The sequence below is a fragment of the Bos indicus genome, chromosome 22 (assembly GCF_029378745.1).
Source record: "Bos indicus isolate NIAB-ARS_2022 breed Sahiwal x Tharparkar chromosome 22, NIAB-ARS_B.indTharparkar_mat_pri_1.0, whole genome shotgun sequence".
NCBI lineage: Eukaryota > Metazoa > Chordata > Mammalia > Artiodactyla > Bovidae > Bos > Bos indicus.
In genome coordinates, this window is record NC_091781.1 from 51,033,185 (window position 1) to 51,060,111 (window position 26,927).

The following is a 26,927-nucleotide window of genomic DNA, read 5'->3' on the forward strand; positions in this document are numbered from 1 at the left end:
GAATTTGATGTATTCATTAGGTAACAGGTGGAAAGAAGGCAGTAATGGTGAGTTCAAATTTCTAGTTTAGAAAACTGGGCTGAGAATGACAGTGTTAATCAAGAGCACAGAGAACCAAAAGGTTTGCAGTTTAACATACTATCTGAGAGCTGCCTTCAACACAGCTTCCTCAGCCCCCTACCCAAATACCCATGAAAATGTGAAAAGTGACAGCAGTAACATCTAAGAACTCAGGAAGGTGTCTGCCTTAATCTTTAGGACAGACCTGAGATAAACTTGTTTCCTTGTGGAAACAAGAATGGCTTGGCGAAAGATAGGGAGTCATTATATTCCATCCCTTACCTGGCTCAGCTCCAAAAGCCTGTGCTACCAGGGGTTGGGCAGCGCTCTATACAGAACATTACCTGGTGCTGTTTTAGGGATTAGAATGATGTCTGTTCTCTTACTCCCTTCTCCTGAGTTTTTCTCCATCTATTTAAGGATCCTGGTTTCCTGTTAGGCAGAGTATTGATGGCAGTACAGCACAGAAGGCATGGCCCACACCTATAGGCTGGACAAGAAAGGGCGTCCTGTCTGCAGGTCATATGGGAGTCACCATTTCTCAGGTATTCCATTAGTTCAGAAAATCAGTGGGAAGGAGGAAGCTGGAGGGCAGCTAGACCAGCACTGAGGGGAGTAAATATCTCTAAGAAATCAGGGATTGAGAGTGGTATGTATCATCTCATCCCTTCATTGTAGATACATAGAGGTTTTTAGCCATCATACAGAAGAATGGAGTGTACGATCAAGAACCAGTTATATTCCTTGCCTGCTCACAAATAAGACGTAAACCCTAACAAACAACATAAGGCTTGTAAATGAACTTGGTGGATTAAGGATATAAGAAGAATGAAGATTAGAAGGGTCCACTACAAAATGCTGATTCGTTGTGCAGTTGCTCAGTCATGTCCGACTCTTTGCGACCCTATAGACTGCAGCACACCAGGCTTCCCTGTCCTTCACCATTTCCTGGAGTTTGTTCAGACTTACGTCCATTGAGTTGGTGATACTATCGAACCATCTTGTCCTCTGTTGTCCCCTTCTTCTGCCTTCATACTTTCCCAGCATCACGGTCTTTTCCAGTGAGCCAGTTCTTCACATCAGGTGGCCAAAGTATTGGAGCTTCAGCTTCAGCATCAGTCCTTCCAATGAGTATTCAGGGTTGATTTCCTTTAGGATTGATTGGTTTGATCTTGCAGTCTGAGGGACTCTCAAGAGTCTTCTCCAGCACCACAGTTCCAAAGCACCAATTCTTCGGCGCTCAGCTTTCTTCACAGTGCAACTCTCACATCCATACATGACCACAGGAAAAACCATAGCTTTTGGAAAAACTATAGCTTTGACTAGATGGACATTTGTCAGCAAAGTAATGTCTCTGCTTTTTAATATGCTGTCTAGGTTGGTCATAGCTCTTCTTCCAAGAAGCAAGCATCTTTTACTTTCATGGCTGCAGTCACCATCTGCAGTGATTTTGGAGCCCAAGAAAATAAAGTCTGTTGCTGTTTCCATCATTTATCTACTTATTTGTCACGAAGTGATGGGTCCAGATGCCATAATCTTAGTTTTTGAATGTTGAGTTTTAAGCCAGCTTTTTAACTCTCCTCTTTCACTTTTATCAAGAGGCTCTTTAGTTCCTCTTCACTTTTTGCCATAAGGGTAGTACCATCTGTGTATCTGAGGTTATTGGTATTTCTCCCAGCAGTCTTGATTCCAGCTTTGCTTCATCCACCCCAGCATTTTGCATGATGTACTCTGTGCATATAAGTTAAATAACCAGGGTGACAATATACAGCCTTGACATACTCCTTTCCCAATTTGGAACCAGTCTGTTGTTCCATGTCTGGTTCTAACTGTTGCTTCTTGATCTGTGTACAGATTCTCAGGAGGCAGGTCAGGTGGTCTGGTATTCCCATTTCTTTAAGAATTTTCCACAGTTTGTTGTGATCCACACAATCAAAGGCTTTGGCATAGTTGCATGAGAGGGCAAGAGAAGTAAAAATTTTAAGGGCAAAATCTGTAATACAAGACAGCCTTGAAGAGAGCACAGTTGTTGAAAGAGCTCGGATAGAGAATAGAACCAAGATAATGGTAATTAAAGTTCCAGAAAACTAGAACAAATGAAACGTGATAATAGCAGTAGTTCAACGAGCTGACATTTACTGCCTCCTTACTGTGTGCCAGGCACTTGTTTACTTGAATCCTTGCAACAGTCCTCAGAGGGGAATCACTGCTGTTAACTCCAGTGTGCAGAAGAGAAGGTAGAAATTTGAAGTAAACCAAGCCAGGTCACACAGTTATTGCAAATAATTGAGGATTTTTTAGAAGAAAAACTTTTCCTTAGCTATAATGACATATACTAAAGCTGTTGTGAGGAAGGAACAGGTTTGTTACTTTCTGGGTAACACCAGTGATCACATCTAGACATTCCTGACAAAATAGTCTATGAGTACACTAACTTTTTTATTCGTTACATAATTCATTGTGTCTACTGTTGTCATCCCTAAGGAAGATTTTAAAAGCATGACTTGTATTGACATCTCCAATTCGAACTCATCTTGTGATCTGTATTTGTATTAATATTCCCCTTTTCTCCACTGAAAAACTAAGTATATATTTGTTTACTCACAACTGTAGTACACAGAGGAGTTTTGGAATTATTGTACCACTGCCAACATCAATTCTTTTTTGTCATTGGATACATCCCACTGGTCAGATTATTATTTTCAGAAGCTACTTAAAATCACCCCCTTTCCTTTTCTGTGTTATGTTATCAACTTGATATGTGGTTAGATTCATTTGTTTCTCTTTGTATTCAAATTTTGGGTTCCCCCATCCTTAATCAAATTTATTGTTAAGACTATATAAAACATTTTCAGTTCAGTTCAGTCGCTCAGTTGTGTCCAACTCTTTGCAACCCCATGAATCGCAGCACGCCAGGCCTCCCTGTCCATCACCAACTCCCGGAGTTCACTCAGACTCACGTCCATCGAGTCAGTAATGCCATCCAGCCATCCCATCCTCTGTCTTCCCCTTCTCCTCCTGCCCCCAGTCCCTCCCAGCATCAGAGTCTTTTCCAATGAGTCAACTCTTCACATGAGGTGGCCAAAGTACTGGAGTTTCAGCTGTAGCATCATTCCTTCCAAAGAAATCCCAGGGCTGATCTCCTTCAGAATGGACTGGTTGGATCTCCTTGCAGGCCAAGGGACTCTCAAGAGTCTTCTCCAACACCACAGTTCAAAAGCATCAATTCTTTGGCGCTCAGCTTTCTTCACAGTCCAACTCTCACATCCATACATGACCACAGGAAAAACCGTAGCCTTGACTAGACGGACCTTTGTTGGCAAAGTTAATGTCTCTGCTTTTGAATATGCTATCTAGGTTGGTCATAACTTTCCTTCCAAGGAGTAAGTGTCTTTTAATTTCATGGCTGCAGTCACCATCCACAGTGATTTTAGAGCCCAAAAAAATAAAGTCTGACACTGTTTCCACTGTTTCCCCATGTATTTCCCATGAAGTGATGGGACCGGATGCCATGATCTTCGTTTTCTGAATGTTGAGCTTTAAGCCAACTTGTTCACTCTCCACTTTCACTTTCATCAAGAGGCTTTTTAGTTCCTCTTCACTTTCTGCCTTTTAACAGGGCTTAAATGTCAAAACTATGTAAAATTTTGTTCTCAGAGAAGTTTCATTCCTTTCCCTACCCTGTCCCTTTTTTGTTTCTGCCTACCTTCTAAGAAGCAATTTTATTACTTTTTGGTTTATCCTTCTCGTTTCCTTTTGGAAAAATAAATACATTAAAAATTTTTATATGGGCTTTCCTCATGGCTAAGCTGGTAAAGAATGCAGTGTGGGAGATCTGGGTTTGATCCCTGAGTTGGGAAGGAACCCCTGGAGAAGGGAAAGGCTACCCGATCCAGTGTTCTGGCCTGGAGCATACCATGGACTGTATAGTGACTGAGTGACTTTCACTTTCACTTTTGTGTATGTGTGTGTGTATAGTATATATATATATTCATACTTATTTATTCCCTCTCCCCATCATTTTTAGCTCTCCTTCTTTCTCATGGAAATCCTTTATGGAAGGACAGTCTGCTACATATTAATAGTATATTCTTCACCTCCTTTTTTTGCCTTTTTTCCCATAGAGCTGACTGTTAATTAGCCAAAGGGGGTCTTTCTCAATCTTTCTTATAGCTGAATTATTCAAATGCATACTTACATCATTTATGATATTCTGGTATTGTAAACAATTGTTTGGTTAGCTTTTTTTTTTTTTTTTTTTTTGGTTAACATTTTTTAAATCTTTGAATTATGATAAAGACAAGTCCTGCAGCCCATTGGTACAAACACAGATTACCTACAAAGAAAACCGAGTTGGCTTTAAATTATATAATATTGTATTTATAACAGAGCCTGACAAGTAGTATTATAATCGTTTTGTTAAAATTCATTCTTTTAAGTCATTCTAATACATAAGGAGGTTGAGATATTTTGCTTTTTTTGGTGAGTACTCCAATTGCATATCCATATGTCTCTATTGCCTGTACTGTATTTGGTGGTTTTCTGTTCCTGCTTCATAGCTCAGCAGAGACAGCACTTCCTTCCTTATCCTTGCCACTACCATAGAATTTAGTAGGTGATGTTTTTTATGGTTTCTCTCCTATTTGGTCTACCAGCCCCTGGATAGCTGACTTTTCATCACTAACAGAATGCCTGGCATTACTAGGTACTTAGTATATTTGTTAATTGAAGGAAGTGGTTGCAAAGTTAATTATAGCTTTAGAAAACAGCGAACAAAAGGAAATTATGTTTACTTCCTATTTTCCAGTAAAATACACATCTGTTTTATTCATTTTTCTCTTTATTTTTTTCTCTCCAACTTTAGTCTGTGCTGAGACCTATAACCCTGATGAGGAAGAAGAAGATACTGATCCGAGGGTAAGAACTACAGCAAAGGTATTAGGTAGAATAATTTCAGTCCCCACTCACTCCCCTTTTCCTCTATATACCAAGTCTAATCATGCTGATATTTAAAATGAATACAGGTTAAAATCTCAGCAAGATACCATCTTTTATCTAACAGACTGACAATGATTAAGAAGAATAGGAAGCAAGATTGGTTGAGGATATGGTAAGAAGGGGTGCCTAGCTGTGGCCGTCAGCTTTACACTTAGTCAAGCCAGCTGACTCAGCAGATACCTGCAGGAGAATCATGCCTACCGGTTGTGTCCTTCCTAAGGATGCTTTCTGAGGAGGTTATTGCAGTATTATAATAGTGAGAGATGGAAGCAGCATAAATGAACTAAAATAGGGGTTTCCAGGGGCTACATTATGGCACATTCAAATTAAGAAAATCTGAAGCCATTGGAAATGATGGTACAGGACTGGGTTTAAATGACATGGAATGATGTAAATTTGAGGTACATTTTATACAGCATTTTATAATATAAAAAAATTTATCTATCCATCTTCATACCTATTTACTTGTTTACTGTTTACTTATTTGTACAAAGATTTGTGCCTGGAAGGATACATCCCAGATTTTAACAGTAGTTGTTGCAAGACTACAGTTGATTTGGGGGTTGCTTTTTCAAAAACTCAGACTTTTCAACTTTTATATAGTTAACAAGTTACTTTTATAAAAGCAAACTTGAACCATCTTTTTAAAAAGATTGATGTTATAAAGAAACTTTAATGATCTTTCAAATATGTCTTAAAGTGAGCAGACTAGAAAAGATTTCTAAACTATTCTAATAATAAAACGCTACCATTGTATGAATATAATAGACATGTACGTTTTTAAATTTTTCATTCTTGATGTTATAAAATTTTGAAAAGACTTTTAAAAGTTAAAACTTTTTCAACTGACTAATATTATAAATTTAAATTACTTAGCACTTTTGACATCTGTTATTTCTGGTCTAAATTAAGTGATGTAGATTTTTTAGGGTGAAGACAATACTTAGGATGGTGCTTAATAGGTTTTTCAATTATAACAGCAATGCTGGGCAATAATTCTTTTTTAGTTCAAAAAACTTGTATTGACTATCTATAGTATTAGTGGTAGTAGTAATAATTTTTGAGCACCTACTGAACGCCAGGTTCTATTTTAAACACTGCCTGTATCAGCTCATTTAATTCTATGGCAACTCTGATTTTGTAGGCACCAGTATTATTACTGGTAATACTAAGTTTGTTGATGTTTGAACTCCAGCTTATATAGTGGTTGTTTACTTGCCATCTCCATTTAGATTTCAATAGACAGTTTATAGTGAGCTCCTGATGATTTCCATTGAGACATTCTTTTTCACTCACAGTCTTCCCCAGCTCATTAAATGGCAGCTCCATCCTTCCTGTTGCTCAGGTCCACAATTTTAAGGTCACCCTCAGCTCCTCTTAATTTTTTATACCCACATTCAATTTTTCAGCAAATCCAATGGGCTTGGTCTTCAGATTATATCCAAAATTCCAGTACTTCTCAACACTTCCATGGCTACCACCTTGGTCTTAATCCCCAGTTTAACACTAGGATAATCACAGACGCTTCCTGGCTTCCGCTCCTGTATCCGTCAAGGCTGTTCTTCACTTAGGAACCAACTTAAGCCTTTAAAATCATCTGTCAGATCTCTTTCCTTCCTCAGTGCCCCCATGTCACTAGAGAAAAGTTCCAGTTCTGTGATTTACATTGCCCTCCACCTAAGCCCAAAACCAGGTCTCTTCCTGATCTTTTCCCCTCGCTCTTTGTCAGCCACACCTGTCTCCTGGTTTTTCTCAAACATGCTATTCACCCATCATATTGTTTTCATTTGCTGTTCCTTCTGCTTGAGGTCATCTTCACAGAGATGTCCACATGACTCATTCCCTCAGGTTGTCCTCAGTTCCTTAGGATCTTGACACAAATGTCACCTTCTCAGGCCTCATCTGGACACATGCCTGCATGTACACACGCTTTTAATCACCCTTCCCCACCGTATTTTTCTCCTTAGCCCTGTCACTCTCTACCATCCTTTATGTATTTATTGATGGTGAGAGCAGGTGTTTGTGTCTTCTGTTCACTGCTCTGTCCCCAGAGCTGGGATGGTGCCTGGCACCTAGTTGATGAAAATGTTTATTGAATGAATGAACATGTAACCTCCTGCTTTATGGATGGGGATTCTGGGGCTCCCAGCAGATAGCTGACTTGCTGCCAGCCATACCCCCATCCCATTGCCTGTCCACGATCAGGGTACTGCTTGGTATTTGTATAAAATTAAAATTATGGTAAATGTGCTCTTAATTTTTCCCATTTTTAGGAGAAAGAAATATTCTAATTTGTAAGTTAAGTAATATTTTAAAATAGAATATTAAAATTTCCCTTGTTTTCTTTGGATTGGCAGGTGATTCATCCTAAAACTGATCAACAGCGGTGCAGACTTCAGGAAGCTTGCAAAGATATTCTTCTTTTCAAAAATCTTGATCCGGTAACACTGACTTTTAAAATATTTTTGTCTTTTAGCTTTTCATTATTTTAACAGTTTTTAGCATCTTAGCCACAGTCATATGAGGCAATAAAACCTTAGCTTCTTCTTTTGCATTGTGTTTAGCACTGTAGCTAAACACAGATGACTTTTAATATTTCTCTGACCTGCTTTGGTACTTCCTCCAAGGCAGTACCATTTGTGAACCATGCATTTGGGTCATGTCAAAAGGAAATGCTCAGGTTTGCATGACCCTGGCTTAGTTTGGAGGGTCTTTATGCTGCAGAGTAATTTCTCTAAAGATGCCAGTGTGGTGTCCTCCTTACCGGTAGCAGTTACACAGTGGAAGTGGGTGACTGCGTCTCACCTCCTTGGTGTGAGGCATCTCTTGTGATTATTCTCAGTGAAGACCTCAGGCCTGGGACACACAGAGTGGTATGTGTCTATAGGGCTCTGCACAGGATCTGTGTGTGCCTATCTTCCCTCTCTCGGTGAAGACGGAGAACACGGCTGCCTCCTGAGCACAGAGATGCTTCAAATTTCCTATTTCTTCAGTACTTTGAGGGCCGTGTGCTGAAGGCCCATGGATGACTGAAGTGCTGGGCCTGCTAGGGAATCCCAGAATGTGCAGACACAAGAGCGATGGGAAATAGAATTTTCTTACTACCCAGTTCCTGCAAATAAAATCTTCTGAAGATATTCCCACAGCCCTCTGGGACTTGGATTGGTCAGACATGAGTCCATGATGTATTCCTGGAGTCTGTAAACCAGACTGTTTGGTAGCTTTGTGGTTATAGGAATAGCTGGAACTTTGATCAGAAATTTATTAGTCTGAGATTGAATAAAACTAGGACAGTGAGTTCAAGGAAAGGCTGGTTGTAAGAAATACTAGTCTGTGTGCTGTTTTCCCTGGAAGACTCATCTGTATCAATAGAAAAGGGACTTCTTTATCTACTGTGAACAAAACCCCTTGCAAATGTTATACTAGCAGATGTTTTAAAGGAAGTTGCTATGTCAGTCTACTTTTCAGATTTTTCTCAGTGATGAAGAACATCATTTTATCATTTCAGTATTGAAAAATAAAATTTTCAGATTTAATTATATTTTTCTGACATTTTATCATGAAAATATTTTTTTTTTTTTTGAAAATATTCAAATACAATGAAGTGAGAAGGGTTTTACAGAACATGTATTTATCCTCTGCCTTGATTCTAACATTAACATTTTGCTATGCTTGTTGTGTTATATACCATCTACCCTCAACAGAGGGGTTAGCAACCTTTTGCTTAAAGAACCAGATGTGTGCTGTGCTTAGTCACTCAGTCGTGTCCTACTCTTTGGGACCCCATGGACTATAGCCCACCAGGCTTCTCGGTCCATGGGATTCTCCAGGCAAGAATACCAGAGTGGATTGCCATGCCCTCTTCCAGGGTATCTTCCCAACCTGGTGATCGAACCCAGGTCTCTCTCATTGCAAGCGAATCCTTTACCATCTGAGCCACCAGGGAAGCCCATAGCAAATATGAAACATTTCTGTCACAACTACTCAACTTCATTATTGTAGCAGGAAAGCAGCCATAGGCAATGCATAAATGAAAGTGTATGGCTGTGTTCCAGTAAAATGTTTACAGTCAGCTGTTTGCTGCCCTACATTAACGCATCTTATTTTTTTTGGATAGTCTCAGTGTAGTTCCCTTAAATATTTTGGTGTTCATATCATGAACTGGAGTTCAGTATTTGTTTGTTGCTTTTTAATGTAAAGTTTTCATGTAATGAAACACATGGATGAGTTTTAAATGTACATTCACTTAGGTTTGACAGATGTATACACTTAAGTAATCCAAGCCCCTGTCAAGAATATAGAATTTCGGGGACTTCCCTGGTAGTTCAGTGGCTAAGACTCTGCACTCCCAATGTAGAGGGCCCGGGTTAAATCCCTGGTCAGGGAACTAGATCCCTCGTGCCGCAGTTAAGACCCAGCACAGCCAAATACATAAAAATAAATATTTTTTAAGAAGAAAGAGGATTATAGAACTTAGGACTTCCCTGGCGGTCCAGTGGCTAAGACTAAGACTGCACTCCCAGTGCAGGCACTTAGCACGGAGCTAAAGTTCCGCATGCCGCACAATGTATGCAGCCAGAAAAAAGACACAGAATATTACTACCACTTCAGAAACTTCCCTCATGCCCCTTCATGATCAACTCTTATTCCCCTCCCCACAGAGGCAACTTCTATTTTGATTTATTCTACCATAAATTCATTTTGCCTTCTAGAATTTCATGTAAGTAGAATCATACGTGATATGAAATCATATAAGATTTCACATAATAAATCATACAAGATTTCTCTCTGTTGTAAGAAACTCCTTTTGCTCAGCACAATATTTTTGAGATTCTTTCATGTTGTTCAGCATTCCATTTTCTTTTTTCACTTTTTATTTTGAACTAGTTTTAGCCTCACAAGTAAGATGTAAACATAGTAAAGAGTTCCCATAGGCCCTCATCTAAGTTCCCCCAATGTTAGCATCTTACATAACCACGGTACAGTTATCAAAACCGGGGAATTTACATTATTACAGTATCATTAATTAAACTAAAAACCTTGTTCAGCTTTCATCAGTTTTCTCCCTAATGTTTTTTTCCATAGTTAATGATCCAGTCCAGAGTCCCTTATTGCACTTGGTTGCTATTTTTCCATAGTCTCCTCTGGTTTGTGATAGTTTTCAGTCCTTTCTAGTATTTCATGATCTTGACAGTTTGAAGAGTGCTGGTTAGTTACATTATAGAATATACCTCAATTTGAATTTGTTTGCTCTTTCTTCACAATTGAAATGTGGTTATACATCTTGGCCAGACTACTATAGAAATTATACTGTGTCCTCAGAGAATCAGGTCGAGGGATCCATTCAGTGTGTCACTGTTCATGGTGTTAGTTCATTCCCTTTTATTTCTGAGTAGCATTCCATTATATGAAGATGCCAGTTTGCTTATTCATTTTTCTGACAGTGGGTACCTGGTCTATTTCTTGTTTTTTAACTCTTGATAATAATGCTGTGGACATTTTGTACTCTTCAATAAAACACCTGAGGACAAAAATCCCTGAGTCATAGGGTAGATGTATTTTTTATTTTATACAAAACTGCTGGATCTTTTTCAAAGTGGTTTTACCATTTTGTGTTCCTTCCAACAATATATGATATTCCCAGTTTTTCTATATCCTTATCAACTTTTGATATTATCTGTCTTTTAAAATTTTAGTCATTCCAGTGAGTGTATTTGTTTCCAGTTTAAAAACAATTTGCTTCTCAAACTTTTGTGTTTAAATCTTCAAATTTATGGAAAAATCAAAACTTGCATATATTCTTTACCTAGATTGACCAGTTGTTAACATTTTGCCACATTTATTCTGTCCCTTATGTGTGTATGTATGCACATATATAGGTATGTATAAACTGCTTTTTTAGGTCCTGAGACATTTATGAGTATATTGAGGACATCATGGCTCTTAGCCACTAAATGCCTTAAGTTATATTTTCCAAGAACAAGGATATTCTCCTCCATTAACACACTATCATTATTAAGCCCATGAAATTTAACACTGTTGTAATAATATTACCTAAATACAGTCCATATTAAGCTTTTCCCAGGAAAGTTTTCTATAGCTTTTTCGTTTTGTTTTCCAGTCCTGAATCACATGTTGCTTTTGGTTGTTATGGCATGACTTTAGTCCCTCTAACCCAGAATGCTCCCCCCGTACCTTATTCTATGTCTCATGACACTGATGTTTTTGAAGATCTTCTGGGCTAGAAGATTTGTTACTCAGAACACGAGGCTGCCAGTGGACAGCCCACAGGCCAGACACACCAGGTGTAGATATATGTGTTTGGCCTGTGTTGTATGTGAAAATTTGAATTTGTTACCTATATTTAAATAGATTTCAGGCAATGCTGGGCTCACACTCCACATGAATGTGGACACACGAATAGCAAGCCTTCTTTTATAGTATCTGTCAGCTTGTACAGTATTCACCACCCATGGAACTAGGGAACTAAGGAGCTGCTTATTGGTGATACATTAGTTTAAGTAGCAGAATGCTAAATCCTATGGAATTATTCAGCAATAAAGTTATTTCCTCGCCAGGCCTTCAATCCACAATCCTCCAAAGAGAAAGTCTTTCTGTGAGTTGAAACTGGTCTTTAGTGCTCCCTAACAGTCACTGGGGCTTCCCAGGTGGTGCTAGTGGTAAAGAACCTGCCGGCCAGTGCAGGAGACATAAGAGATGAAGATTTGATCCCTGGGTGGCAAGATCCCCTGGAGAAGGGCACAGCAACCCACTCTAGTAGTCTTGCCTGGGCAATCCCATGGACAGAGGACCTGGGTGGGCTGCAGTTCATAGGGTCACACAGAGTTGGACGCTACTGAAGTGACTTAAGGAGATCAGCCCTGGGATTTCTTTGGAAGGAATGATGCTAAAGCTGAAACTCCAGTACTTTGGCCACCTCATGCGAAGAGTTGACTCATTGGAAAAGACTCTGATGCTGGGAGGGATTGGGGGCAGAAGGAGAAGGGGACGACAGAGGATGAGATGGCTGGATGGCATCACTAACTCGATGAACGTGAGTCTGAGTGAACTCCGGGAGTTGGTGATGACAGGGAACGCTGGCGTACTGAGATTCATGGGGTTGCAAAGAGTCGGACACGACTGAGCGACTGAACTGAACTGAACTGAAGCGACTTAGCATGCACATTCGCTCAGCAGTCACTGACAGAGGGATGCTGGCCCTAGACTGAGACCACTGTATTGTTAGAATTGAATAGCACTGTTTTGATTATTTTAATATTTGTTGGTACAGTTACCTTCTGGTTATTGCAGGTGATATTGGTAAGTAATTGTATGTGTTGTATATAAATAACTATAGGAATATTAAGTGTCTGATAATAGAGCTTATTTATTAAGTACCTATTATATGATAAATATTTTCCATAGATTTTTATCCTTTAGTCATGAAAGTTGATGAGCTGGAAGCTATTTATTAAACACTTTTTTGTAATAAAGAAACAGACTCAGATTAAGTGATGTGCTTGACTAGGAAGGGCAGCTGTGCTGCTTCATGAGATAACCTCTGAAACATCTCAGCCTGTTAGATTTGACGATCCTGTTAAGATCAACACCTGTAGGAAGGTGGCGTCACAACATTACACATGATAGAGTAGAGCCATCATGGCTATACACGTGTCATCAAGGCAGGTGACAGTCTTGTGTGGCTGGGTGAATAGGCACCATGGTTTAGATGCTGTTTTCACACAAATTGTAGAATGTTGTGTTTTTTGTTTTTTTTTTTTCAAAAACAATACTGCCTCAGAGAGCTTGGCAACTGGGCTGTGTATGTGGACATGCAAAGCTGGATGGCCACAGGAAGGCATTTGTTTCAGACCCTTGCATTTCTGCTTGGATGTGGGGGATAGTCTGATGTGAGGACTTCTCCCATGTAGTCACCACCTGAGATAAACACAGTTAAATTTTTTCCTCATAAACGTAAAGGCCATTTCTCCTTGTGTGTTTCCTGCAGGAACAGCTATCCCAAGTCCTTGATGCCATGTTTGAAAGGACGGTCAAAGTTGATGAGCATGTCATTGACCAAGGAGATGATGGAGACAACTTTTATGTCATTGAACGGTAGGAGATGGTGTTTTGCAGTTGTACACCTGTACTTAGTAAGATTCGCGGTTCAGGGCAAGTGCTTTACCCTGTGCCTTGTTCAGCCCAGACAGGACTTAGGGCCAGGTTAACAAGCTCCTCAAAGTTTGCTGCTCTCTGTCCACAGCCTGCCCTTCTCTATCTTCTGCTGTCCTGAGTCCTGAGTACAGTGCATACTTGGGTTGCCACTATCTACAATTAGGTGAGCTGTGCAAGATGCGCTTTATAAACATGTTATTTGCAAGTGTCCAAGAGAAGTACTTTCCATGACACTTTATTGTCATCTGGATCATTCAATCCTAGCCTGATTTTACACTTCGGTATATTTCCTCAACCTCCATACCTCTGGCCCCTTTTGGCTCTGTTCCAGGTTTAGGTCTGTTGGGAGACATGAAATGTGAGGGTTTAACCTGCTCACCCTGGTGTGTTCTCACCTCTTGAGCTATTACTATTGGTATATCTGGGGGACTCCCTCTGACCCCCTCTCAGTCCTGAAAAGAACACTTACCAGAGTTTAGGATCAATAAGATGTTTCTTCACCAGTGTCTTCCGTTAGTTATTTTTCATTTTTTCCTTTCAAGTAATTTCACACTTAAGGAATTGTTACACAAATAGTACCAAAAATTCTTAGAAACCTAGGTTCCCGGGTTAATGTTTTACCAGATTAGCTTTGTGTTTGAAAGTAAGTTGCAGGTATAAGCCCTTTTATCTCCAAATACATGTATATATTTCCTAAAATAGGACATTTTCTTACATAAGCAGAGACCAGTTATAAAAATCAGATATTAACATTTTATACAGTACTCTCATCTACTGTGCAGACCTTACTCAATTCTTTCCAATTGTTTCCCTGATTTTTAAGGGTCTTTTTATCTGTTCCAAGTAGCTGTACTAGATTCAACTAGTCCTTTTCCTTATCAAAGCCTTTTGCTCGTTCAGAAAAATGTTCAAGAATGTATTCCTTGGATAACCTTTGGGCCCTTGATACCATGACAAATAGTTCCAATTAGAGTTAGAAAGGAAATGTTTTATTTAAAGAGGAAAGATGATACAAATGATATCATCTTAAAGAGTCTTTTACTTTTATCTGTCATGCTTAGGCTTCCTTCATAGAATTCTATAAGTAGTGGCAGAAAAAATTTTTTAAGTTATATCACCACTTTTTTTGCTTCTTGTGTAACATGTGATACCTAGTGATTTTTATCAGACAAGTGGAGGCTCTTTGTAGGAAATTTAAGGGAAAAAAAACAAGTGAAACAGAGAAGAAAGTAATTTTGCCCTAATTTTATTACCAGAGTATATTCTTTCTTTTTTCCTCCCTTGGCCTTACAGTTAGGTCAGATCCATTACCCCAGATTTGGTTCAGATATCAAGACTGATCATACCATACACACAGACTAAGAGGATATGAAAAGATTGATCATTCTCATAATGAGTGTTTTAAAGGTGAACAGGGTAGGTTCCCAAGAGGTTCAAAAATGACTTAAGACAGCACAGAGAGGTGACTGGCTTGGTATTTCATGGTGTAGAAGGTAGAGCTGAGGTAGAGTACTCTTGTATATGGGCAGGCTCTTGTGTGATTTGGATTTCCCATCAACACTAAATGAGGGGGCATCTAGGTTTTCTTATCAACTTTCCCAGATGTGAGACAGAAGAGGAAGAAATACTGGAGTGGTAGGGCTTCAAAGCCGATAACAATCAAACATGTAAAATGTAGTTAACTCTTTATTAAATTTATATATATTGCTTTCATATACATTGACTTCATTTTAAAAATCTGTTTGAAGTGGTTTGCCATAGGATACAATATTATTCTATGTCATCATTTATATTGACTACATAATATGAATATAGACATATATTTGACCTATCTTATTGTTAGGAGATTAAATTGTGATTTTTGCTGTTATAAATATTACCTGGTGAGCATCCTTGCAGTTAAATATTTTCCAGTATCTTCTATTATCTCCTTTAGAATACCCTAGAAATGAAATTACTGTGTAAAAGGGTCTCTTCAAGGAATTTGTTCTGTTGTTAATTATCTTGGAGAAATTTGGAAGTTTACATTTGCTTCAGTGGTATATTGAGAGTGCCTGTTTCTCCAAATGCCATCCATTGTGAATGTTTTTCTTTAGCCACTGTTAATGAACAATCAATAGAGAGAAAATTGTATTTTTAAAAAATTTTAATCAATTCTACATCCTAGTTTTCAACAGACTACAAAAGAAAACCCAACCAGTCATTTCGATACCTACAGGAAAAGCATTTGACAAAGTTTAGCACCTTTTCATGGTAAAAACTCAGCAAAATAGGAATAGAAGGGACTTTTATCCAACCCGATTAAATGCATTTATTTTAAAAAATCTATAGCTAACCTCATACTTAATGGTGACAGACTGAATGTTTTCCCTTTAAGATGGAGAACCAGAGAAGCATGTCTGCTTTCACCTCTTCATGCAGTATTACACTGCAGGTCCTAGCCGATGCAATAAAGCAAAGAGAAAGAGGGAGTGAGGAAAGAAGAACTGACGGGAGGGAGGAAGGGCATACAGGTTGGAAAGGAAGAAAAATAAAGCTGTCTTTGTTTGCGGATGACATGATCCTCTAGAAAATGCCAAGTTCACTCATTAGAACTAATGAGTTTAGCAAAGTCACATAATACTAAGTCAAATGCAAAAATCTATTATGTTTCTATATGCTAGCAAAAAAATCTGTTGGAATTCCCCCAATAACAACATTGTATATCATATGTACCTTCTATTCATATATACCTGCCCATTATAAATGAAATTGTTTCTTATTGTATTTCCAGGGGAACCTATGATATTTTAGTAACAAAAGATAATCAAACCCGCTCTGTTGGTCAGTATGACAACCATGGAAGTTTTGGAGAACTAGCTCTGATGTACAACACCCCGAGAGCTGCTACCATTGTTGCCACTTCAGAAGGCTCCCTTTGGGGACTGGTGAGTTAGAGAAATGGTCCTCCTTGCATAGCATGGTTTTCATCCCCCTTACTTCTGGGTCTCTGTCCTTGGCTGTTGGTTCACGGTATGTTTTATGGCTGATTATCTGAAAGACACTGTGGAAGGTCTTGACCAATGTGTTTTTCCATTTCCCTGAAGTGATTTGTCAACAGACTGCTTATTACAAATTACATGGAAAAGACTGGGTCTTGTGGCCTAGCAGTTGTGTCAGCTCTTACTGCATTTTCTCTTTATGTTTTCATCAGACAAGCAGAGAGAGGAAGGATAACTACAGAAGAGACCAGTCTAGAAAAATGAGTGTCATTGAAAGCTCTGCCAAAAGTGTTTTCCATCTCTAACTATCCTAGGACTAACTTTTCACTAACAGATGGTGTTTGACCATCTGTTTATTCATTGGTCCATGCCAATAGTCAGTAGATTTAGATGACCAGAAAGGCTGACAGCCGTATTCTGGGAAACAGAACTTTCCCAGAATATCTTAGGCATAGTCTGCTAAGGTCCTGTCCTGTATTATAGATGACCCGCCTTGCATCCTTCAGTATCAAGCCTTCAAAATATATAACTCTCTTCCTTCTTAAAAGAATCATCCTCTTGTTCAAATTCCAGATTTTGTTTTTAAAATGTTCACCTCTATGGTAATTTGTTTCCATTTAAGTCCTGAAATCCCTCACCAGTCCAAGCAGAATTCCTACAAGCAGAATTAAATATATACCTTGAAATTATCAACATATTTCCTCAAATGAAATCACATTTTAAAGACATACTAAAGCACTTTATTGTGCTATACTAGTGCAGAATTAAGAATGCTCCTGAGCAGGACCTCCCTGGAAGTCCACTGGTTAGAACTCCTTGCTTCCACAGCAGGGACTCAGGTTTGATTCCTAGTTCCCACAGTGAACTAGGATCCTGAATGTGGTGTGGTACAGCCACAAAAAAAAAAAAAAAAAAAGATTGGTCCTGAGGGATGAGTAATAAACTGGCTTAAGGAAAATACATCACACACCTGGGAACCCAGTGCTTAAAATATTCAACATAGATCAAGAAATAATGGGGGAAAATAAACTCAGTTTTAAAATATGTTGATGACAACTTCTAGTCCAGGCCAAGACAGAATAGCCCCATTCCTCCCTAGTCTTCCCTGTTAAAGCTAGAAAACTCTGGGTATCATACAACAGGCAAACATAGGCGACCCTGAGAGAGGGAAGCGAGAAGGTGGACTGGTGAGGGATTTCAGGACTTAAGGAAGGATATGACAGTGAGTTCCCCAGGTTTTCATACTAATTGCCATGTATCCCAGCATTTTTCAAGAACTGAAAGAAAAGAACTGTCAACTGAAAATTCTATACCTCATGAGAATATCCTTCAGAAATTAAGTTTCCTTCAGAAACTTTGTCACCAGCAGGCCTACCTTGAAAGAATGACTAAAGGAAGTTCTGTAAACAGAAAGGAAGTGATAAGAGGAGATTTGGAATATCAAGAATGAAGAAAGGACAACCAAAAGAGTAAACATATGGATAGACATAAAAGTCTATCCTCCTTTTTAGTTTTCTAAAATAGGTTAGATGCTTGAAGCAAAGTTATAACATTGTCTTATGTGATTTTCACTGTATGTAGAGGAAATATTTCAAAGGGTCCTAATCACTGCAGATGGTGACTGCAGCCATGAAATTAAAAGATGCTTACTCCTTGGAAGAAAAGTTATGACCAACCTAGATAGCATATTCAAAAGCAGAGACATTACTTTGCCAACAAAGGTCCGTCTAGTCAAGGCTATGATTTGTCCAGTGGTCATGTATGGATGTGAGAGTTGGACTGTGAAGAAGGCTGAGCGCCGAAGAATTGATGCTTTTGAACTGTGGTGTTGGAGAAGACTCTTGAGAGTCCCTTGGACTGCAAGGAGATCCAACCAGTCCATTCTGAAGGAGATCAGCCCTGGGATTTCTTTGGAGGGAATGATGCTACAGCTGAAACTCCAGTACTTTGGCCACCTCATGTGAAGAGCTGACTCATTGGAAAAGACTCTGATGCTGGGAGGGATTGGGGGCAGGAGGAGAAGGGGATGACAGAGGTTGAGATGGCTGGATGGCATTACTGACTTGATGGACTTGAGTTTGAGTGAACTCTGGGAGTTGGTGATGGACAGGGAGGCCTGGCGTGCTGCGATTCACGGGGTCGCAAAGAGTCGGACATGACTGAGCGACTGAACTGAACTGAAATGAAAGTTAAGCTTCTACACTTTACTCACACTTCTAAAATGTTGACACCAGTAGACCATGGTAAGTTACATATGTAAATATAATACCTAGAGTAACCGCTAAATTAACCTGTGCGAAGAGATATACTCAAAAGCTGTACAAATCAAAAGGAATTCTAAAAAGTAATTCAGGTAACCTACGGAAAGGCAAGAAAAGTGAAATAGAAGAACAGAAAAGAGAGGGGAGAACAGAAAACATTGAATAAAATGGTAGATGTCGACCCTAACATATGATTTGTTACTATAGATGATCTAAATATGCCAATTAAATGACAGAGACTGGTAGAATGGATTATCTTAAATGACCCAACAATATGCTATTAATAAGAAACTCACTCAAATATAATAATATAGGTAGGTTGAAAGTAAAAGGACAGTAATAGATATACTCTATGCAAACATTAACCAGAAGAAGTCAGGAGAAATTAAGTTAGTATCAGATAAGTAGATTTCATGGCAGAGAAAATTACCAGAAGCAACAAACTCTAACCCTATAATTTTCATAATAATGAAAGAGTTAATCTACCAAGAAGACATAGAAGCCCTAAAGCTGTATATACCAAACAACAGAGCTTCAGAATATGTAAAGCTAATACTGATAGACCGAAAGAAAAACTAGATAAATCCACAACTGTATTTGCAGACTTCAACACCCCTTTCTCAACAATCAATAAAATAACTAGAAAGAAAATCAGGAAGGTTATAGGATTTAGCACCACCATCAACCAAAAGGGTCTAATTGAAACTTAGAGGACACGTCACATAACAGCAGAGAATACACATTCTTTTCAAGCGCGTGAATGTTTACTGAGATAAACTACATATATCCTGGGATATAAAAAGTTAGCAAATTCAAAAGAACTGTTCTGTAACCACAGTGGGATGAAACCAGAAATCAGTAACAGAAAGATAACAGGAAAATCTCCAAACACTTGGAAATTAACCCATTCCTAAGTAATCTGAAAGTCTCAATAGAAATTTATTAAAACTGAACTGTGAAACTGCTTGCCTTCTGGTTGGGATATGAGAATTAAACAGAAGGACACGAGACAAGCCATACCCTTAGTGCCTGGCATATGTTGGGTGCTACCGAGTGGGGACACCCGCGCCCCTTGGTTGTGGGGCTTCTCCCCACCCCTCTCTTCCTGAAGCTCCCTCTCCTGAGATCCCAGCTCTGCCTTTCTAGTTCCTCGCCTTATCCTGTGCAGACTTTCTTCCTGTTCCTGCTATCTTAAGTGAGATTCATCTCCCTGCTGCCTTAAGTGATCTTTTTAGATGTCTTTTTCTCCTGCTTTACAGTCCAAGCCCTTCCAACGCTGCAGTACTTCCTTCAGGAGAGTGCCCCCAGAGTGTCCTCCACAGTGTGACTTCTCACTTGTGCCTCCCAAGGTCTTGGAAATGCCTTCTGAGGCTAAAGCAGGGAGGACCTGGTGTTGCCACTGAGTTTCTCAGATTGGATTCCGTACTGCTCAGACGGCAAAGCATCTGCCTACAAGGCGGAAGACCTGGGTTCAATCCCTGGGTCAGGAAGATCCCCTGGAGAAGGAAATGGCACCCTACTCCAGTACTCTTGCCTGGAAAATCCCATGGGCAGAGGAACCTGGTAGGCTATAGTCCATGGGGTTGCAAATAGTCGGACACAACTGAGCGACTTCACTTTCTTTTACTAGGGGCAACTGCTACACTTAGTCTCTTCCCTCTTTGTCTTGCTTGCATGAAAGTCAGTAGAATCTTTCTCAGGGAACTTCTGCAGTCAAAGGAAAGGGTGGCATTATTTTTCTCTTTTGAACTTCAAGGCTGTTTGCTGAGGGGGCTACCATTTCACAGTAGGAGTTTCCTCTTCACAGCTCCATTGGAAGCTCCCTGAAAGCTGGGGTGGTGCTTTTTTATACCCTCCACAGTCACAGGAGCTGGACTTGTTCAGCATGGAAGCTCTGGGAAGTGTAAAAGCATACACAGAAAGATTGGAACACAGATAAGTCACTCTAAGAGATAGCAGTTGTTTTCTCTTTAGCTGGAAATACAGTTCATTGCTACAATTGTGGTAATCTTTGTTATGTTATCGGTGGCTCAGATGGCTAAGAATCTGCCTGCAGTGCAGGAGACCCAGGTTTGACCCCTGAGTTGGGAAGATCCCCTGGAGAAAGGAATGGCTACCCACTCCAGTATTCTTGCCTGGAAAATCCCATAAACAGGGGAGCCTGACAGGCTGTGGTCCATGGGGGTCTCAAAGAGGCAGACACCACTGAGCGACTAACACTTTCACTTTGTAACATTATAAATGGATTTAGAAATACTAGTTTTTTGACAATGTCTACTCAAACATAAGGAAGGGAACTTCATAACTCCCATTGTCTCAATCTTGAGTGTTCTCTTTCCACAGCACCCTTGGCCTCGATTGGCCCAGAAAACACATGGAAACTGAAGTCTAAAGATAATGGAGTGATACTCCAAAGTACAACAGTAACATTTTAAATGATATTAATACATCTCCAGCCTTGGACTTCAAAAAAGTAGTGGCGAGTGGTGCAGCCCATTAGAGCAATCAGGGATTGCATGGCTTTTTGCAAGCAGATGGATCAAAAAGAAAAGAGAGGCAGAATCTGGCTTAATGCCAGAGGGCAGACATCATTTGTACGTCAGTTTAGGAAGGGAGGGTAGGAGTCTGCCACGTTTTACACTAGGAGCACAGGGCACAGGAGGTGACTTCTGTAGATGGAACTTGGCATGGGAGTGGACCAGGGAACTCTGATGGTGTATGAGCCAGTGAAATCGATTTAGACATCTCTTCGCAGTTGTCTTCTATGTGTTTCCTCCACCCAGCTCCCACCCCATCATCAAGAATACTAAAATAGCAAACCTACACCTAAATTTGCCCTTACCCCCTTACTGTTTTTCATTCTTTCAGCCTTTAGGATGTCATTAGTATACTTTCAAAAAAAAAAAATTTCTATTCCTGAGAGCCCAAGGTAGAAGAAAGGTGCAATTAACTCAGGTATAAAAACTGCCTAACCTTGTAGGAGCCTAAGCAATTAACATTCTCCTGGCTCATGTCCCTCCCCATACACACATACATGTATTGGAGAAGTACCTGACCATAACTCTGGTTAGCTGTCTCGAGTTTGAATCCCTGACTTGCTGGGGTCAAGATATGTTTCACATGCCTGCCTTCCATCTTGAGTTTCCTACTTTCTCTCTCCATTAATTTATAAAACCTCCCCTTCGGATACCGGACAAATTTATATTTTTGCAACAAAATTTTCCTTGATCACTCCAGGCTATTGTGAATGCACTCTCTCCTCAGAATTCTTAAGGGACTCACTTTGTCTGTATAGTTCATTTAGCAAATTTCATATGCAGTCTTGAACTGTGGTTTTTTTAATTCCTATAAATTTTGTATTACTTCCCCATTGAGATTATAAAGTCCTTGAGGGCAAGAACCATCTTACTGTCTTATCTCCTTTTTTTGAAGGTGTATCTTTTCACCTTGAACAGTGACTGTGAGCTTTTTCAATTTTTTATTTTATTTATGACCTATAGGTGGCACTCATTGAGTACTTGACAGCAAGTGACAACATGAGACATTTGTCTTGTCCAGGCTGCAGATCTTTTTCTTCCAGTGATGACTCACATTGAAGTATCATTAAACACTCAGTGGATCCAGTACCTTCCAAAGACTTCTAATCTTTGCTGTGGCATAGTTTTAATTAAATGACAGATGCTGTCTTACACGGGCACTCACCAGAATTTTCATATTCTTTCTTACAGGACCGTGTGACATTTAGAAGAATCATAGTGAAAAACAATGCAAAAAAGAGGAAGATGTTTGAATCATTTATTGAATCTGTGCCGCTTCTTAAATCACTAGAGGTAAAGCCTATTTTAACATGAGTCTGTATATGGGAACTTAAGAAAAGCTGTTAAAACAATTCTCTTGTTAGGTTTTTTTTTTTTTTTTTTTTTTTGAGGTGGCCAAAGTACTGGAGTTTCAGCTTTATTTTATTTTTTAACTTTACAATATTGTATTGGTTTTGCCATATATCAACATGAATCCACCACAGGTATACACGTGTTCCCCATCCTGAACCCTCCTCCCTCCCCATACCATCCCTCTGGGTCGTCCCAGTGCACCAGCCCCAAGCATCCAGTATCGTGCATCGAACCTGGACTGGCGACTCGTTTCATATACGATATTATACATGTTTCAGTGCCATTCTCCCAAATCATCCCACCCTCTCCCTCTCCCACAGAGTCCAAAAGACTGTTCTATACATCAGTGTCTCTTTTGCTGTCTCGTATACAGGGTTATTGTTACCATCTTTCTAAATTCCATATATATGCGTTAGTATACTGTATTGGTGTTTTTCTCTCTGGCTTACTTCACTCTGTATAATAGGCTCCAGTTTCATCAACCTCATTAGAATTGACTCAAATGTATTCTTTTTAATGGCTGAGCAATACTCCATTGTGTATATGTACCACAGCTTTCTTATCCATTCATCTGCTGATGGACATCTAGGTTGCTTCCATGTCCTGGCTATTGTAAACAGTGCTGCGATGAACATTGGGTACACGTGTCTCTTTCAATTCTGGTTTCCTCAATGTGTATGCCCAGCAGTGGGATTGCTGGGTCATAAGGCAGTTCTATTTCCAGTTTTTTAAGGAATCTCCACACTGTTCTCCATAGTGGCTGTACTAGTTTGCATTCCCACCAACAGTGTAAGAGGATTCCCTTTTCTCCACACCTTCTTCAGCATTTATTGCTTGTAGACTTTTGGATCACAGCCATTCTGACTGGCGTGAAATGGTAATTCATACTGTTCTAGCCCATTTCAATGTTGTTTGGATACTGTCAGTATTTGTGACTTTTATTGAAGGTCTTTTCCTTAGAATTTGTGTGTTCATTGTTTCAGGTGTCAGAACGAATGAAGATCGTGGATGTAATAGGAGAAAAGGTCTATAAGGATGGAGAGCGCATAATCACTCAGGTGAGTGGGGACCTCGGGCAGCCCCTTTCTTGGAAGTTACCTCCTGTAGAACTAGTGTGTCATTTGCCACTCATCCTGGGGAACTCACGCTGCAAGGTCCTCAGGCACACTTCCTGCAGAATCTTCTGAAGCTCATCAGTGTTCACCTCTGGCCTCTGTTCACCTTTCCTAGGCTTCTGGTTTTGTTCTTTTGGATATTGCTTTCTTTTAACCCTGAGTAAGCCTCCTTCATCACTGTTAAAACCTGGAGGTCAGAGGGTTGTGTATTTTCTCTCTCTGTTTGGCCCAGAGTGTCTCTTAGCTAACCCAATACACAGCAGGCTTCAGTGACTGACCAGGTGTGTACGGTGCCTTTAATGTTTCCGTTGTGTTTCCTTTGTTACTTCAGGTACTGTAAGGATCGCCACACAGTGGACTTGAACATTATGATGAGTGCTGTGTAATAATTTTTCTTATCTACTGTGTTTGCTTTTTAAATTATATGTAAAAGGCATTATAGATTTTTCAAATCTATAATTTTATATTTCCGTTTCTATATTATAAACTTCTCTGTGAGTGGTTCTGGCAAGATCACTGGGAAGGGGACTTGCCTGGCAGTCCGGTGGTTAGGACTCCATGCTTTGACTGCAAGAGTCATGAGTTAAATCCCTGGTCAGGCTGGGAGGCTAAGATCTCACAAGCCACACACTGAAGCCAAAAAAATTTTTTTAATTAAAAGAACAAAAGGAGCACTGGGGAGATATCTGGTTAGTCTGGGTTGAGGAATGTGCCCTCCTTGAACCTACTTGGGGCTAGAAGGAAGACTCAGAGTGAACAAACCTAAATCCCCAGACCACCCCTGGGGCCTGGAGGTGGAGTTGACCCAACCAGTGCCACAGAAATTAATCAGACTGATGGCAGAAGGAGAGAGAGATGCTCCCAGAGAAAAAGGACTAACGAATAAATGGTGTCTAAGTGGCATCTCCAAATGCCTTTGTTTTCCAGATAGCCCCACTGTTAATAATTCCTTTAATTAGAAGTTGGTTTGATTTAGTAAGTATTTGTTAAGATAGACAAGTAGGACCAGATTTAAGTGCTATAATGAGAGAGGAAAGAATGACAATGAGAATGTAGAAAAGGAAGTATTCCATATGGTTTCAAAGAGGAACCAACCTTTGAACTAAGCTGAAAGAACAAGTGCATTTTCAGCATTTGAGGTCAGGGAAAGATCTTCCAGGGCAAGAGAACAGTGTAAGCAAAGGCCGTGGGTGTGAGCTTTGTTCCAGGCCAGGTGTCCTGGTATGGGAAGAACGTGCAGCTGAATTGCCAAGATGGAATGTGTTGACTGGCCACATTTGTTTCTGAACCTGCAGCACTTTAATTTACCCCCATAGAACTTCTACTTTGTCCTGAAAGCCCCAGGCCTTCAGGAGGTATATCAAGAGGTATAAAAACCCACAGTGTCTTCTGGGATATGTGTGTTCTTGAAGTTAGGAGTGCTAGGTGGTGGTGCAGAATGGACACAAATTAAGATGATACCCACCTTATAGACCCCTTTTGGCAGTGTCTCTTGACCAAGACTTCTCTAAGGACCAGCAGTATTAGCATTATATCAGAATGTTAGAAATTGTTAGGAATTATGGTTCCTGGGCCCCACCCCAGACCAACTGCAAAAACCATACTTGATGTTGTTTTGTTTGTCTGCTTGTTTGTTTGGTCAGCTTTGTTACCCTGTATTTGACATACAATAAAATTACCAAGTTTAAGTATACAATTTGAGAGTTTTATAACCACCCCTGTAATCATAGTGTAGAGCTTTTCTAATCACCTCAGAAAGCTGCTTGTTTGTATTTTAAGTAAATCCTCTCACCCACCCCCTTATTCCTGAAAACCACTGATCTGCTTTCTATCACTTTAGAAATTCCTTTTCTAGAATTTCACACAAATGAAACCATGTAATGTGTAGTTTTTTCATGTCTGACTTATTTCTCTTAGCATAATGTTTTTGAGGTTTGTCTATGTTGTATGTTTCAGAGGATTATTCATTTTTGTTGGAGAATAGTATTCCATTATACAGATGTACCATAACTTGTCTTTCCACTCAGCAGTTGAGAGCCATTTGGGGTCTTTGCAAATTTTGGCAGTTATGAATAAAGCTGCAATAAGCATTCACATGCAAGTCTTTACATGGATATATGCTTTTATGGAATTGCTGAGTCACATGGTAAATATTTGTTTCACAGGTTGCCAAAATGTTTTTTAAGATGTCTGCACCACTGTGCATTCCCCCAGCAGTGTTCACGAGTTCCAGCTGCTGTGCATCCACATCAGCACTTAGTACCAGGTCTTTAGTGTTAGCCATCCTAGAGTGAATATCTCATTCTGGTTTTATTTTACATCTACCTAATGTCTAATGATGGTGAGCATCTTTTCCTGTGATTGCTTTTCATCCATATGTTTTCTTTGGTGAAGTACCCCTTTTGCCCTATTTTAAATTCGGTCATTCGGCTTCTTAATATATTGAGTTGTAAGAATTCTTAAAAAAAGATTCATTGATTGATTCATGGCTGTGCTGGGTCTTCATTGCTGCACACAGCCCTTCTGCTGTTGCGGAGGCCACTTTCTGGTTGTGGTGCCCTGGCTTCTCATCGCAGTGGTTCCTCTCATTGCGGAGCACTGGCTCTGGATCACTGGCTCGGTAGTTGTGGCCCATGGGCTTAGTCGCAACTTGTGGGATTCCCTGACCAGGGATTGAACCTGTGTCCCCTGCATTGGCAAGTGAATTTTTTACCACTGAGCCACCAAGGAATCCCCTGAGTTGTAAGAATTCTTTATGTACTCTGAGAACAAATCCTTTACCAGGCAAATGATTTGTAAATATTAATCCCAGAATGTGGCTGTGAGGCTTGTCTCTTCATTTTATTAGTAATACATTTTATTAGTAATACCTTAAAAAGCAAAAGTTTTAAATTTTGACAAGTCCAGTTTGTCATTTTTTTCCATCTTGTAATTCACTCTGTTTATGTCCTACTTAAAAAAAAAAAGTTTGCATAATCAATAAGATTTTCTCTTATTTAACTTCTAGGCAAGTACTGTTCAGTAGAAATATTATGTGAGCCACAAACAATTTAAAATATTTTAGCAGCCAAATTAAAAGAAAACAGGTGAACTTTAATTTTAATAGGGTATTTTAACCTACTATATCTGAAATATTACATTCCAACATCTAAGTGATATAACAATTTAATAATGAGATATTTTACATTTGGAGGATATTCAGTCTTTAAAATTCAACATATATTTTACACTTACAGCACCTATGAATTTATACAAGCCACAGTTCAGGTGCCCAGTAGTGACATGTGACTAGTGGCTCCTAAACTGAACCATACAATTCTAGTCTCCTAGTTTAGATCTTACATTTAGATCTGTGATCCATTTTGAATTAATTACAAGATAGAGAAGATTAGAGCTTTTCGTATGGCTGTCCAGTTACTTCAGCACCATTTTCCTATTCCACTGCCT

General features: G+C 39.5%; 1 protein-coding gene across 1 annotated transcript in view; it reads left to right on the forward strand.

Annotated features, from left to right (window-relative positions):
* The window catches only part of PRKAR2A (protein kinase cAMP-dependent type II regulatory subunit alpha), a 73,704-nt gene that overhangs the window by 36,435 nt on the left and 10,342 nt on the right, over window positions 1-26,927 (forward strand). The window contains exons 3-8 of the mRNA XM_019984395.2: window positions 4,925-4,977; window positions 7,416-7,499; window positions 13,067-13,173; window positions 16,007-16,160; window positions 22,204-22,305; window positions 23,349-23,423. Coding sequence (XP_019839954.1) covers window positions 4,925-4,977; window positions 7,416-7,499; window positions 13,067-13,173; window positions 16,007-16,160; window positions 22,204-22,305; window positions 23,349-23,423 — 575 coding nt within the window. The remainder of the gene's footprint in view (window positions 1-4,924; window positions 4,978-7,415; window positions 7,500-13,066; window positions 13,174-16,006; window positions 16,161-22,203; window positions 22,306-23,348; window positions 23,424-26,927) is intronic.